Here is a 16,053-nt window from a genome sequence, read left to right as displayed (position 1 = left end):
CATGCACTTACTTTCTCATAATACTTGATTTCATATTCAGTGATGACTCCATTAGGATGTTCTGGTTCCTGCCAGGAAAGCTCCACGCTCCTCTGTAGCACTCTCTCTTTCATTACTTCGCTAACTTGCGAGGGAGCTGTTTGGACGAGATGTGTCAATAAACAATGAGCAAATTTGCTGTATGTCTCAAACCAAACGTCACTACCGATCAGTCCCATGCTGTGCCACTTTCATTAAGGTAAAAGAAAGCACCTTTTCATAGCTCACAATTCAAAAAAGTTAATGAATATTCAAGCAGGACCTTATTACTGTTCATAAACCATAACAGAAATCTAAATTAAAGTGCAAACAGCAACAAGATAGCATTGTTCAAGCTAGTGCAGAACTGAAATTGATAGGATCAGAATGACAATTAAGCAAATGAATTCTAATTAAGCCAGGAAAGTAGGTTTTCAGATTAATCTCCTATGGTAAATTAAGAGTCCAAATATTTATTACACACGTTTTGACAACACTTAGAAAAGAAAAGAAAAGAAAAATGAAGAGAAAGAAACAAAAAGACTATCATATTCGGGCTGATTTCAAATGGCTCCTTCCAGATCGGGTTCAAACAATTGTCCACCTAAACTGAAAGGAGGACAGGAGATGAGACATAGGATATGGTTTTAATCAGGCCCCAACTTTATTATTAGAAATTTGGGACTACCCAGCAGATTAAAGTGTACACTGCATGTAACCGATGTTCATTTAATAATTACCCGGGAGGTTTCTGCCAGCTCCCCCTCTTTCCACTCTGATCCCCCAGCCAATCCATTGCTGGGACTTAACGCTTCCTCGTAGAAGTGATAAGGTGGGCTATAAGAAAGGGAGGTTCCTGGTTCCTCCCGTACTATTCATAGGAACCCCAAACCTCCCACCCATTCCATTCCTTTAAGAAACACCTCCTTTCTAAGTCCTTTGCCAAGCCATTTATCTGGTCACTGTATCCCTTCCCAATGGAGTACCTGAACTGGACATCCACCCCAAGGACGCGCCAGCAATTAGCTTGGCTGCCTCCCCACAAACCCAGTGGGGTTCCCAGACATCTCCCACTGTCCCCTTTTACGCTGGCCAAAACAAATTGTCCTAAAGCCTGACAGGCTTTAGGCATGGGCATTTTTCCCCTCATAATTTAAAGAATAGTCAAGTTAAATGCTAAAATGTATGTTAATGCAAAATTAAATGGTGTACAAATAAAACGAAAAAGTCAAAATATGTGCAGCATGGCCAAGTTAATGTTGCTCTAGGAAACTCAATTTCTGCATTTCCTAACCTCTCTTTATTTAAATTATGCAGTTCCTGACCTTTTAAGCTGTGCATTAGTATACCTTTTAAAATGTAACCTGTTTATGTTTCATTAGTGAGCTCAGAGAATCCTGGGAAACAAAGGATTCAAAGCATGTCTGATAATTTTCATTATGGCCTATTATGTCATTAGTCAATATAATCAAAGTTGAAATCCTTTAACATAGGCTGCTGAACTGATAAAATCTTAAAACTGTATAACACAAACTTCATGGTTTAGTAGAAGCATTCCAAATCCAGGATCTCTCTCTCTCTCTCTCTCTCTGGATAAATGCATGCTTGGAGTATTTTCACTCTAATTAGTGGCATATACTCCTTTGGTAGCTAAGACGCTGGAATGCAGCAAACCAGTGTACTCTGTCTAATTTTCTTTGTGATGATTAACTAGTTGTCTTCTTTGTCTAAATGAGTAGCAACAGCATGCTGTTGAATTTCAGAGGGGTCATTGTGTTTCATGTATCATACGCTATTCATCCAGTAAAATGTTTTCAGACTGTTAATTTAAAATTTTAGATGTCCAAAATTGTTAATGTTTATACTTATTTTGATACAATTATACATTATTAAGGTTATCTGAAATTATTCCCAACATTCACTCCCTTTGGTTTTTATCTGATTTAATATTTTCATTCCATTGGTCATCCTCTTTTCTTTTAACCAAGGAAGCAAAATGAACTACTCCCTTTGAAATTAGTTAACCTTGCTTATCTGGGGACCTGGGGAAAGTAGTATGTACCATGCATGACTCCCTCTTTCTTAAGAGAAAACAAATTAAGGGGAGGAAAATTTGACTATTTTGTAAACCTTGCAAGTTATATTGTAAGTGCACAAAACTAGTTGGAGTTGGTGAATCTTATTTCCTGTTAATTGGCAGCCCTATTTTCTTCCAAGATTGATTTGATTTAAAAGCAAAATTAAAAAAAAATTTCTAATTAAAGGGAAGACTGTGCTGTGTATTAGTGCTAAAAGAGCCACCATCAATAATTCCCTTGGTGCAAGGAGGTTCCCACGTTGGTGTTGATGGCCCTTAGCCACTTTGTAGCTGTGCTTGAAGCCCCGGCATATGGTGCGGAGGGGAAAAGAGATATTGGTAAGGGAGTGACTGTGGCCAGTGTTCTACCCTGGCTATTCTAGCCTTGCAGACAAGTCCACTAAGTGCCTATAGGAAACCACTGTGTGTTAGAGCAACAACATGAGCTGTTCCAGCTTAGACTGGGGGCTGGTCCCAGAATTCAAGAGGCAAACCAGTGACTTTAAGCCATCTTTACCTTGCCTCTTGGACTGCATTTTCTGAGCTCCACTTTGTGCGAGGCACAGCTCAGCATCATGTATTTATTTATTTTCATTCGAATTTTTCTCTCTTGCTCTCTATGGGCATTTTCCCCATAGTCTCTCCCTCTCACCCTCTTAATACGGTCTGGTTTTTATTCAAGTTTTCATTGATTTTTTATCTTTTTTTGAATCTACAATGTTCAGCGAGTTCAAAATTTGTCAAACCATGTTAATCCAGCCTTTAAAAAGAACCAGTATAGCTAAAAGATAAAAGAAAGAAGTAAAAGTAAAAAAAAAAAAAAGAAGAAGAAGAATCCCCCAAAACAACCCCAGCATCAAAAACAAACTAGAACTATGACTACATTGCTAGCTAAAGAAATGCTGCTGTGAGTATTTCTTCATTCCAGTAAATTGGTAACTGTAGAAGGCTCCATAGCAAAGATGCTTATGATAGAGACATTTCTGACAGCATTCCACTCAGCTATGAACCTGATTGCTCCCAAGAGTCACCATTTCTCAGAATCCAGCTAATTATTTCTATGATATGCTCCATCGGGAAACACATGCTCTTCAGAACACTGTCCGCTACCAACTTTCTTTCTGATGTTCCTCACCTCCTGTTTCCTTCCTTCTTGCTGACACAACCAGTGCATCAAAGGCTCACAGCCTACCAGGGCTGACAGGTGGATGTACCTACACGTGCTGCATAAGAAACCACTGCTAGCATGACAGGCTTGCTAAGCACACCCCTTCACCTTTTTTAAGTGCTTCAAATACACCATTCAGCGCAAGAAAAAATTGATTCTTCACCGGGTTTCAACATCTTAGCCAGAGAGAAATATAACTCTGCTGGGCTTTACTGATAAAGCCTTCAAGTTATATGGATTTCAAGCTGGTCATCATTTTCAGATCAGGTTGTAGAGAAAATTAAAACTCGAAGTGTGAAAAGGAGCAGGATATTCCAAGAAAATATTCTGCCTTGGAGAGAACATTGCATTTGGTAGGGCAATATGTTACATCCATCTCCCTAAACCAAACACATGGCACATTATTAATATATATGAATATTTATAGATGGAAAACTGCAATGTTAGGGTTAGAAATGAGTCCTTTTCACCCAACATTTTTTTAAAACACACTACTTGCCCCTGCCTTTAACCTATATCCTCAGTTAAATAAATGTACTTAGTTTCCATGAGTTCTCAGTCCTAGAATTTTCCCCAATATAACATGATAACATTTCCAAAACACAGTGACTGATGTGAAATGAAACGCTTTCCTCTTTATATTAACCTGAGACCAGAATAAAAGAAAACCCGCCAAACAATGAAAGCTGAAAAACTGAAAGAACGGGCAGCTGGAGTTTCCTGCGTATTAGTAAGTAAGGCATTTCATGGGCACTTCTAACATAAAATCAACTGAAATGCAGTTTGCATAAAAATACTCAGCAAAAGAGCTACTCAGTCATTTCTCCAAGATTTGTTAGACTTAAAATCCCGTACATCAATGCACTGCAATTACACCAGCAATATGAGTCACGGAAACTTTTCATTTGATGGTCTTGTGAGACATCTGTCTTGAAATAACATTTCCAGGCAACAAATGTTCAGGTAGAAGTGGAGTTTGCATTAAACAAAATTGCTCAAATCCTTAAGAAATGAGGGATTCAATCCTGCAGCCCTGGCTCATGTGAAAACGTCCCGTTGAACTGATAACAATAAATGCTGCAATACTGGGGCCTGAATCCCTATTATAAAATGATAGTGGAAATAAGAATGTCACTAGTGTTTCCTCATTAACTATCAGTGTTGCCATAATAATATTATGTCGAGTAAGTGAACAGCGTCGACTATTTCCTTATTTTTAATATATCCCTTTATTTTATAACAACAATAAGAGACACTTGAGACAGTTAGGGCTTGATTCTATACTCATTGAAGGCAGTGGCAAAACTCCCATTCGCTTTAATGATACAGCATCCTAACAGCATGTCTTGTGTGACTTTTGGCCTTGTACTTTTTGGTATCCTTAAGGTATTATACAGAAATACTAGATTTTTCAGAATGCAGTGTTCAGATCCATTTTTATATCACTGTAAATATTTATCTTAGGCTACAATAAAATTCCATGAAATATTAGTGACATTTTTCCATAAGGACAGGTTGTACCAACTGACGATGCTTTCAGTATTCAGGTATCTGTCCTAAAAATGCAAATAACAAATAGAACTACCAGTCATCCCATTAACGATAACATATTTATTTAAATAATTTCTCTTTCAAATATATATTGTCTGTTTCTGTGCATATTATTGTAGACTGGAATTGCTCTGAATTTACACCCGTTTTAACTGAGCTCAGTATGTGACCCATTATATACAGCGCATGCAATAGTCTACGTAGAAAGAAACTGAAATAGAAAAATATTTGCGGAGGACTAGATTATTGTTAGCCTATATGTGGCTGTTCAAGGAGGGAATAAAAACCTCCCTGCCTCTCCATTATAAGTCCTGCATAAGGGCTGTAGCAAAATACTCTCCCCCATCAATGCAACTAGGGAGTTTTCAGAGATGATGCAGCTCCATATTATATCTGATGATAGACAGTAGCTAAATGCCACAATTTAACCAGGAGAATATATGCTGACACTGACTTCAACAGAGTCTTTCTGGGTTTACACAGGTGTAGCTAACATCAAAACTTGCCCCATTTCTGTATCTACTGTATACATTTATTGGTGTAAATATTTCCTTTATTTGTTTACTAGATTTCGCACAAACATGTAAAGCATTTTTTCAGGAACAAAGCAAAATAGCACATGCTACAGTATGGCTCTGATGCTCGGCTTATGAGAGTGATCTGGTCTGCCTCTCCTTCCTAAGAATGTTTCACTGTTTGGAAATATTTGTGTAAATTCGTCTTCATGTTTGCACTAATGTGCCAAAATCAAAGTGGGCAGCAGAAATCATGACAACTCTTAAACCGAATATTTTAAAATACACCAAAATTTACAGCTCTCTCACTTTTGATACAGCGTATATCTCTAGCCCTTGGTTAAGCGCCACATGACAAAGCAGCCTGTGATAAAAGGTTATTGAGTACCACTGTATTATGCCATTAGTACCTATTGCTCTGGATCAAAGACAGAGAAATTCCCCACTGTGTTTACAAGCTGGAGCATACAGAAACATATCCAAATAAATCAGTTATTTTATCCTAACAACATCCTACAGAGAAGGCACTTTAACTTCCCCTCAGACACACTTTGCTTTCTGGCTCATAAATATAACACTGTGTGCTTACAATGCTCTGTAAGCTGTGGGCAGAGAGGCAACTAGCTCACTGAACCACTTGGGGATTTTTAAGTACTAGATGGTAAAAGGCAACAAACTCAAGTAATAGCTGACTGCACTACTCCATTACAGCTTTTTCTCATTGTTTTTGTGGTTGAAAAACTCCTAAATTACCTGCTGATCTATGGGGAGCAACAGTAACAATGGCTGTTTGAATATGTCTGCAAATCAATTAAGAAAAAACAGGAGTCAGAAATAGATTAAAAGGAATCTACATTCTGATCAAATGGCTTTATTTTCTCTCACACCCCACGCATTTGCTAAATACGATCACAGTCACACAGTTCTTACAAAAACTACACAGTTTAAAATTTGCAAGTCATGTCTTTATTTAGTATTGGATGTTCAATAATTTACTAACTTCCCACCTGTTTGTTATTGCTGATGTATTCAGAATAATTAAAGAGGTTCCGTGCTAATTCCTATTATCAAGCTTTGTAAGTCAACCCAGGGATCAGTTGTGTGTGCTGTCTACAGTGACAAAATTGTGGGATGGAAACCACTAAGGACAAAAGAACAAACAAACCAACCAAACTCCAACTTGCAAATAGACATGAAAGCCAACCAAACAAAAACAGTTTATGAAGATAAGAGTTGAATGTTTTTCAGGCCAGAATCTGCTCCTAGATGTGTTTTATGAACTCCCGTTTCTTTTGCCTGACATTTGGTACAAATATTATTGTCATCTGTCTCCCCATTTCTTTCAAAACTGCTGACATGGGTATCAATCAGCACCAAACTGATGCTGAGTTGTGTAATAAGTGACAATATCAATTCCCAAGGCATCCACAACTTTTGCTTCATGACTGAGTTTTGAATGTTGAGCACAAAGCTGATTCTTACAAATGTATTAGAATAATAAACCAGGACTTTCAACTAACCCAGAGAGGCTTTTGTTCTCTGACAGTGTTTGCTTTCTTCTACAAAAGAAATATTTTTATGAATTAGGTTTTTCCTTTTGATCTGCCTTTTCTGAGATTCAGCTCTGACTCTTCAAAAGCAAAACATCTGCCACCCGCCTCTGGATTAAAACCCTGACCCATAGGTACTGCAATTTATAAAAGACTCCCAAAGGCAGAGACACTGTTTTCCCAGGGGGCTACTCATCCACTTTGTTTTCTTTCTCTTGCTATTCATCTCTAGTGACAAATGTCAATTATGGACAAAAAGATTGATGGTTTGGAAAAATAAAGCACAATTTACAAATCATTTCCTGTGGAAGTGGACAGGTGTAATGGCAGAGACTGTTTGCTGTAATTGAATTTCTTGCTGCTCTCTACTCAGTTTCAAGAAGATGTCAACTTCAAGGATGTTAGTCATGGAAAAATATATATCTTAATATATGCTGATTTTTACTGTACAGTTTGTAATACCATTCAAGCTTAACTTGTCTACAAACAAGAAAAATATTTGCTGCAGTGAAATATGATGCCTGACGAATGAAACAATGGTTTTAGAGGACTGCACACGGGTATGATTATGTTTATTAGAGTAGGATGTCCAAATGATACTTGAATACATTCCAATCTCAGAACAAACATTTTGTTTCAGACACAGCCAACAGAACCTTGGAGACGAGTGCCATTAAAAAAAAATCACTTGATCAAATATTCACTGCAAAATGTATAAATATTCCATAAAGATGTCAGTGGAAAACAATAATTAGCACTGTGCCAGAGGTTTGATCAAATTATTCAAGGACATAATTGTGTGCTTGTGAAAAACAAGTTTTCTTTGCTAGCACTCCTAAGATATGTACAATTTCTATTTCATCCTTCCAAATTTGTGTGAAAGCAGTTATACTAACAGTGAGAACATTCTATGCAAGCACAGCAGGTGGCCCTCCCAGAGATTGTAATGAGAGTAGCAAGTACACGCTATGGACCTGATTCTCGCCTCTTTTATAAATATACTGAACTTAATGAAGCTACACAGCTATAAAACTGGTGTAAATGAAGCCAGACTGTGAACTCCTTACCCACAAAGATGCAGAGTTAATCACAACAGTAATCCCATTAATGGGAGTGAGATTACTCCTCTGAGTCATTACTCACGAGCGTGAATAAGGTGATCAGAATCTGGCCTTATGTCTATGAATATACAAACCTCCTGACCATTGATAGAAATTCCATTTGATTCATCCCTCAACCAAAATATTAAATGAAAGTCATTTCAAGCATGAGAATCTTTTTTCCATAAACTAGTCCATAAATTAGATCAGGGAAATCAAGACAGAGAAAATGCATTTAAAACTTAAAAAAAATAAATCTATTAACAGAATAATAGATATTTCAAAGAGCCAATATATATATTCCTTTAATTGTCAGACCCAAAAGATAAGCAAATACCTGAAGTTTATTATACTGTCTGTGTTTCCTACCAATAGTGTTCAACAAATGATACTGATAAAAAATAGTACATTTCCAGGGTTTATGTAACTATACTAACAGCAAGTTTTTACAGTGGCGTAATGCACAGTACAGAGGGGAAGCGACAATTAATAACGTATACTAATGTGTTATGCATTAATTGATCTGGGTAACGTGGCTAGTGGGCACAAAAAAGCTACATCTCCACTAAAAGACAGGGCTGTGACCCTCGTCTGCGTACACATACTCTCTAGTCTTCATCGAGCTAGCACGAGTACGAATAGCAGCGTAGCCAAGGTTGTACTGGCATGAGCAGCATGGCTTAGCTGTGCCTGCCGAGTACATAGCCACCAGTTTGGTGGGTTTACACTGCTATTGATCCTGGAGCTAGCTATCTGAGAGTTAGCGTGAGTATGCATACGTGAGCTGGGAATCACAACTCTAGCTCACCCCTGGTTTCAAACAGCACTACATTAAAATGCACTAGAGATGCACACCAGCAAGGCCTACATAGGCCAGTTAGCGTGTAGCATATTAGCGTGTTTCAAAAATCATATTCCGGTAATGGACATTGCTGTACTTTGTAGACAAGCCCTGAGAATTTAGCTCGTATAATTATTGAAAATACTCTTACTGTCAGAATATCCGCATAGACAATACACTATTACTATTCTTTTCAAAATTGCTTAGATCTCATTGACTTTCAATGTGACCTAGGCTCCTGAGTCATTTAGGTGCTTTTGAAAATGTAACCATACATCATTTCAGTGCACACAGCAGTTTGTTCCCTTTCCAGTTTCTGCTTAAAACAGAACTTTACACATAGACTTGCATGATGTAAAAACATGTACGATTAGACAGAAATCAATCATGCCGTGAAAGACTTTACCAAGTGGTTTTAGCGTACTAGGAAATTGTCAAATTGTTACACACCTCTTATTGGCTACATCTCCTTATACACTACTGTAGCCTATCATGGATATGAGAGGAACTGAAGCTTTCTACCCAAAAGCCACTATTGACAAACTGTCAATTGTGCAAATTATAAATCAATTTCCTTTTTGGATTAGTTCCACTTTTAGCAAGGACAGATTCTGATCTCACACCAATTCTACACTAGTTTAGTTACATTGATTTCAAATGAGTTACTTTTCATTTACCCCAATGAAAAAAGGTCAGATTTAGGCCTTAAAAGTGAAATGATGCTTTTATTGCACAGTGGCAGTTTTTAAAAAAATGAACGGAATATGAAGCATTTCCATGCAATTAAAAGTTTAATTATTGCAACTGATCACAAACCTAACTTCATCACTAATCAGCTAGTCACTCATTTTTCACAACCAGATTTGTCCTTCTGATTATGTTATTATTTTGTAAGTATTTTTGTCTATAATCGTCACCTATTATCTAGGATTTCCTGCTCCAGTACAGAAGACTTTTTTCTATGCAGATTGGTTTAGGACAACAGTTTTCCAATTACCAACTTTCCACAGAAATTGGCTCCGAGGGTACAAAGCAAAATATTTCTAAATACATAAAAATATATAAAAAAAAAGTTGTGTTTTCCAGTAATATCAACCAAATAATATTTAATGCTTCCATAATTATCATCCATAGATCATAATATTCTTTACATGGGTGGGCATAGTAAACATTATTGTCCACATTAAACAGAACTAGAAGCCAGAAACTTCAAGTGTCTTTATCAAGGTCACACCTTAACTTATGGAAGAGTCAGAAACCGAACCCATGTTGTCTGACTGCTAATCCGTGCTCAATTCATGCCGCCACACTTCAGTGGAATTCCGTTATTTCATACTGGTGTAAGTGAAATCAGGCCCTGAATCATAATGCACGCACACCAGTGGGTAGACTTAAAGCCGCATGATCAACTATAAAACTTTTATTTCCTGAATTTAAAATACTGAAGTTAATGTTTTCAGTGCTGTTTGTATGTAATGGAAAAATAAATTATTATGATTCCCAATGCAACATAGACTGGTAATAAATATAGTGTATGTTCATTCTTTTCACTTGGATACATTGTAAAAATCCTGCTTAGAATGTTGCTATGCTAAAACATTTTTCTCTGGCTACTCAGTGATTAAAAAATTCATTGACTCATTACCTCAGAATGCAGTTTTCTACTGATGCCATCTCTAGCTTTTTGCATGAATCCTGCTGGATTCAGAATTAGAGGGACAGTTATTCAAATATTCAGTGAAAGCTTCACTGCATACAAGGATCAGGCATAATAAAAGAAGCAAAAAAATTCACCTTCTGTTCCGATTAACCAACAGTGGCTAAATTAGTCGTAAAATATAACCAGTGATAAGGACACATCTTATTTTAAATTACTTCTCGATGCTTCCCTCCCTCCCCCCTCCCCCCGTATTCCTCCTTTTCTAAGTGAATTAAGGGTTTTGTAAAAGATGCATCTGGAGTCTGATAATACTAGAACTTGAAACACTTCGTTTAATAATAAAACATGAATCTCCTGAGTAACAACAAAGAGAACTTCTTACAAATAGTATTTGGGCTCATTACCTGTGGTTGAAATATCTGCAAAACTTTCTTTCAGCTTTGGGAAGTTGAGGCACAACCTAATGTGACCACAGAATATCTGGGAACCCGGGGTGGGGGAATGGAGGGGAGGCTTCAAACTAAAGTTCTGGTACCTACTTGTTGCAGATGACCAGTGCAGGTACTCGTCATGTATGGAAGGGATACAGTTAACGGATAAAATGGATTGGAAAGGATTTAAAAGATAAAGATTCCTTAAGGGATCTTAGGAAGTGCGATCCTGGGCCTCCACCTCTGTTACAGCAGGAAGCCAACCCACCGTTATTTCTAGCCCCCTTAAACCTCTTGTGAGGGGAGGGTGGCAGGTGCCCAGCCAAGGGATGGCCTGGACCAGGTTGTGTGGAAATGATTAAGGACATGATGACCAGTTGCACTGTACAATTTATTGCCAGGTACTCCCAGCTCTTTTAAGCAAATAATGTTGTGGCCCAATTAAACAACATCTCTCGCCTCCCCTCTGTCTTCCGGCATAGATGGACAATGTCACCTTATTCATTCTGCCATCACTCAAGCCCCCACCTTCATCTTTTCTCTCTGAGGTCTCTGGAAACAATTCACATCCCTTATATGTTAAAAACACCCAACGCTCTGAAAGCCATTTCCAGAGGAATTTTTAAAGTATATTTACCACAACATTGTGATGACTGCAGCTTTGTGAGATGTAATGCAAAAAAAAAAAAAAAAAAAAAAACCCCTCAAAACCCCACCAAAATAATCAGCATATCTAGAGCACATTATCAGTTAATATAGGGTTAGATTGCAGTAACTCTCCTTACCCCTATAGCACTGATGTTTATCAGCGGAACCCTGCCTATGACTCTAGTGTTTAACAAGTCAAATCATGCACAAACAAGATCAATAAAGGATTTTTTTAAAGCGCTAATGTTACACAATGGAAATTTCTTTTGAAGAGCTGGCTGTGTATGTTCATGGAGGGTTAGCAAACTGTCCCTGCAGGCACTGGTAACATTCAGCAACATGTAATACAGTATTTTACTCGAAGCAGATCTGATTCATTCTATTGGCATAAACATCACATGTTTAGCATTAACAATTTTTACAATCTGTTTTATAAATACTATGTTTTGTTTTCCTTTCCATGGCTGTCTTCTCCTTCGCTTTGTAGTATACATTTCTGCTTGTCATCTTAGTCTGTGACAGTTTGATGGTTATTACCTTAAGACATTGCAGGTATTCTTTAGTGCTTTTCAGGGAACAATCTACTTACCTAAAGCTTTTAACACATTAACTGAGAGCTAATTTCAAAGGTTATCCACAAAGGAATAAAGTCCCAAGAGTGAAAACATCAATAAAAATGATTTGCATATTAGTGTATTTAAAATTCTTTTAAAATTGCAGTAATATAATTATTACAGAAATAAAGATTAATTTAATAGCACTTTAATACCCTGGTATTGTAACAGTTAGATAAAAAACAATTGGAACAAACTAAGTCTACTTATTATCAAAATGAAAGGTGGATCAACTGTGTTACCATTTCCTTACAATCCAGATTGCCCGGCTGCCAGTAATTATGCATGCAGGGGCATGCATATTTTCAGGAATTCTGTTCATGATTAAAGCGGCACCCTTTGCTCCACTCATTCTCCTCAAAAGAGTCAATCTCCTTTTCTCTTCTCCCTCTCTGTGTAAAGTCCCCATACATGGAATTGTGACTGCAGGAGAGATTCATTTCAAATAAGAACTGAATTCATAGCTTCAAGATTAAAATTTCACTAAGGGCCTGATGCTGGATACTGAGTGAGTCTTTCCATTGACTTCAATGGGAGTTGCACGAGGATGTTCATCTTTCTCCCTCCCCCAAAAATGCCAACAAGATGGAAGAAGATGTTGACATAGCTTCTACTCTCTCTCCTCCCTTTCCTGTGACTCTTTAATAGGATGCTTTTGGATTCCCTGCAACTCTGTACGTCCCCACTTGATCCCTCCCATTTACATTTATTGAATTGCATGCATTATTTCTAGCCACCACTCTGTGGGTCTTGACCCAGTGACCACTTTACTTAAATTCCACATGCTCATATGCATGTTGTATTCTGAGGTTTAACAGCAGAGAGCATGGAATTTTAATTAGATGACAGTAGGGACCAGCAGAGAGGCTGAATCCCACTGCTGCCACTCCATGAACTGAGAAGAAAGATCTTAGGTTTCTCCTGTGTTGAGGAATTGTCAAGAGGCGAAAAGTGAATCATGAGTCCCTGCTCATCCTGCTCTATCAAGGTAACTTTAGAGGGAAAGCAGGCCTTTGCCTTAAGCCACATTGACTCAAAGAAGGATGAGAGGAGGGCCCCAAGATCCAGTATCAAACAGAGAAGTGGAAAAGTATAGCCCTGGTTCTGCTCCAATTCCACAGCACGAGACAAGGGCAATGAGCTATCCCGTGAAAGTGAGAGAAGAGCACAGAAGTCAATCCAAATGAGAACAGAGGCCTGTTGGCCAGGTCGTTGTTGAGAGGGTTTCCAAAAGTGACTAATTCACACCACCTCTGTCCAAACCGAACTCTATCATTGTTTCTCACCTACTCTCACTTGGTCATCTTTTCCCTTTAAAATCTCACTGCATTTCTCAAAGCCTGTGAACCATCTTTTCAGTAACCATAATATCATTCTAAACCTAGCCAGTAGGAGGTGGTCTAGATGCAGTGCTTCTTAACCTTTTTGATACCAGGTACTGGCTTGCTGTCTTCCTAAACTGTGTCAGGGAGATCTCAAGGACTGGCGCCGGTCCATGTACCAGTTGTTGAGAAACATGAAATTCCAGAAGGAAAATGAAGACATTGTGTATTGGTGAAAAGGAGGCAAGCTCTGAGGCAGGAGTGTCTGCTAAGTACTAAAAAACAGATTCTGCTCTTTTAATTACTGGAATCAGCCAACCCAGCCTTAAACCATAGATTGAAAAAACTGAATTACGCATATGGTATGAAATGATAATCCTAAAAAAATTGAATTTTGTATCCCTTCGTTTTTCCCATCTGTCCCTTTTCTCAGTTTGTTCTATGCTGAATCCATCTTTTCTTCACATTTTATGAAAGTCCTCAAAAGACTGTTTTTTCTCAAATTAGTTTGCTGTAATTTTCAACCTTTGAAAGTGGTTCATTTAATTTATTCTCTAAAACCATTCCTCTCTCTTTGTGATATGCTTTTATTCATTGATTTGGACCTTCTACCTTTATTTTTAACTGTCTAGGTTACTTTGCTTTTGTGTTTGTGTTCTCTCAATAGCCCTAATCGAGACAGATAAAATCAGTTAAGTTCCAGGATATTTTTTAACCCAAACTTCCAGCACAATGGAGATAGTACAACGTGCTTCCATACGAGAAATACTGCCTGATTTTTTTTTGTATGTTTGCTTTTCATTAAGTTTGTTGGCCAATCTGATTAATTGAAACATCAGCCATGCATGGAACTGGTTCTTCCATTCTGTTTTATATCGCTGTCTGGCATAAATAATCACTCCTACTAATGACTTGTGCTTTGGTGACAAAGAAAATGGTGTAAAACTTATAATCTTTTTAGTCCTTACATCCTTGTTGAGATAATGACAAAACAATTTATTTGAAAGGGTTGCCTGACTTCTCTATTGCCAAGGCTTTGATTTCAGCAATTAACAAGAGAAAATCTGTGTTCACGACATCTTGGGAAACATCACTAGCTTTCTGAGATGGAAGATGGTGCATCTGTTGCACAGTATGGACATTCCTCAGAAGCTGTGATAGGGTATGCCCCATCAGACCGACAGCAAGCCTAAGGAGCATCCCTGCACTGCAGCACATGCTCTATCTGGAGAGGAGGAGCTTAAAAAGGCGAAGCTGGCCACAGAGGAGAAATTTCAGAAGAAATTTGCTGAAGAAAAGAGGCAGCTAGGGAGCCTAATAGCTAGGGGAGCCCAGCCTGAGGCAGTGATCAGCCTTCCCTTTTCCCTTCTCGTTTGGGGCACATAGACACTGAAGCCCAGAAACAGGCTTTGGATGTCTGTTCTTCATCAATGCCCTGTAGCTGGACCTGAAGAGCAGCATCAGGGATTGGAGGTAATTGGACTAAGAAAGGACATGGGAGAGAGCTCAATTCTCACAGGGAACAATGAGAAGGGATCGGGGGGCAAGAGATGTAGAGATGACAGCCAATGCCAGGCTGAGACATGACACTACAGAATCCCCTTCTATTTTAATGTATTTGTATTCCGTGCAAGAACTTTAACTAGCCTTATAAAACTGCCTTGAAATTTACCAGCCCAGGCAAAAAAAAAAAAAAACTATTCACTCACCCTCATCAGTATGCTGATGATAATAAAATAATTCATTATATTTTACTTCCCTATCAAAGAAAATATTATTGCTCTAGGGCAAAGGGGACAGTAGAATTTTTCAGTACTGAACTATAATCCCAGTTCTACTAGGAAAATTGTAAACTGTCTCTTTCTTTCAAAAAATCAAACTTTCTTGATCAAAATGTCATCCAAAAATGTGTAATGTTCCTCTGATTATCAATTTTGTTCAGTTGTGGCTAAAAAGGGACTAAAGACAAATCAAATTATAGAACACTGTGCATACTAACAAAAAAGTATTATCTCATTAAAGTATATTGATTTATGATAGGAAATACTGATGTTTATTAAAGCTGTTGTACAAAGTAGTTACATAATACATTTTAATCTATAAATCTATAATCTACATTTTAATCTATAAATGACATTTTTGCATCTCAGTATGCAGGTTTGGAAATGATTAATTGGTTTTTTTGCATCACATGAGCAAAAAGAAGAGGAGGCTAGATTCCCCAGGTTGTGTCTTATTTTTCCCCACAAATACAGCATCAATAGCACTCAAATATAGAAAGAAATGCTATAAAGGAGAACGGTAGAAATTCCTGATTGTTCCTATTCCTTCAAAGTTAATGAAGCCAACGATACTATAAGCATTATAATTTAATAGAGTGCATATAAGAAGGGGAATTTCAGATTGGTGTATAACATTAAATGAACATTATTTACTTTGTTAGAGTTCTTATTTATTCAGTTCTAAATACATCATTTTGGATGGGATAACGTGGGAGAAGTTCCTTCCAAAAATAAGTGAAGGAGAGGACTCAGACAATTACTCACAGCACTGCCCTT

At 37.7% G+C, this 16,053-nt stretch overlaps 1 protein-coding gene across 3 annotated transcripts in view; it reads right to left on the bottom strand.

Moving 5' to 3' along the window:
- The window catches only part of EPHA7 (EPH receptor A7), a 163,226-nt gene that overhangs the window by 29,559 nt on the left and 117,614 nt on the right, over window positions 1-16,053 (bottom strand). For all 3 annotated transcript variants that reach the window (XM_067530031.1, XM_067530033.1, XM_067530032.1), the window contains exon 6: window positions 12-136. In XM_067530031.1, coding sequence (XP_067386132.1) covers window positions 12-136 — 125 coding nt within the window. The remainder of the gene's footprint in view (window positions 1-11; window positions 137-16,053) is intronic.

The sequence above is a fragment of the Emydura macquarii genome, unplaced genomic scaffold, assembly GCF_026122565.2.
Source record: "Emydura macquarii macquarii isolate MOO-44397 ecotype Brisbane River unplaced genomic scaffold, CSIRO-AGI_Emac_v2 contig_3019, whole genome shotgun sequence".
Lineage (NCBI taxonomy): Eukaryota > Metazoa > Chordata > Testudines > Chelidae > Emydura > Emydura macquarii.
Note: the sequence above shows the minus strand (reverse complement) of the source record. Positions and strands in the feature narration are given on the sequence as shown.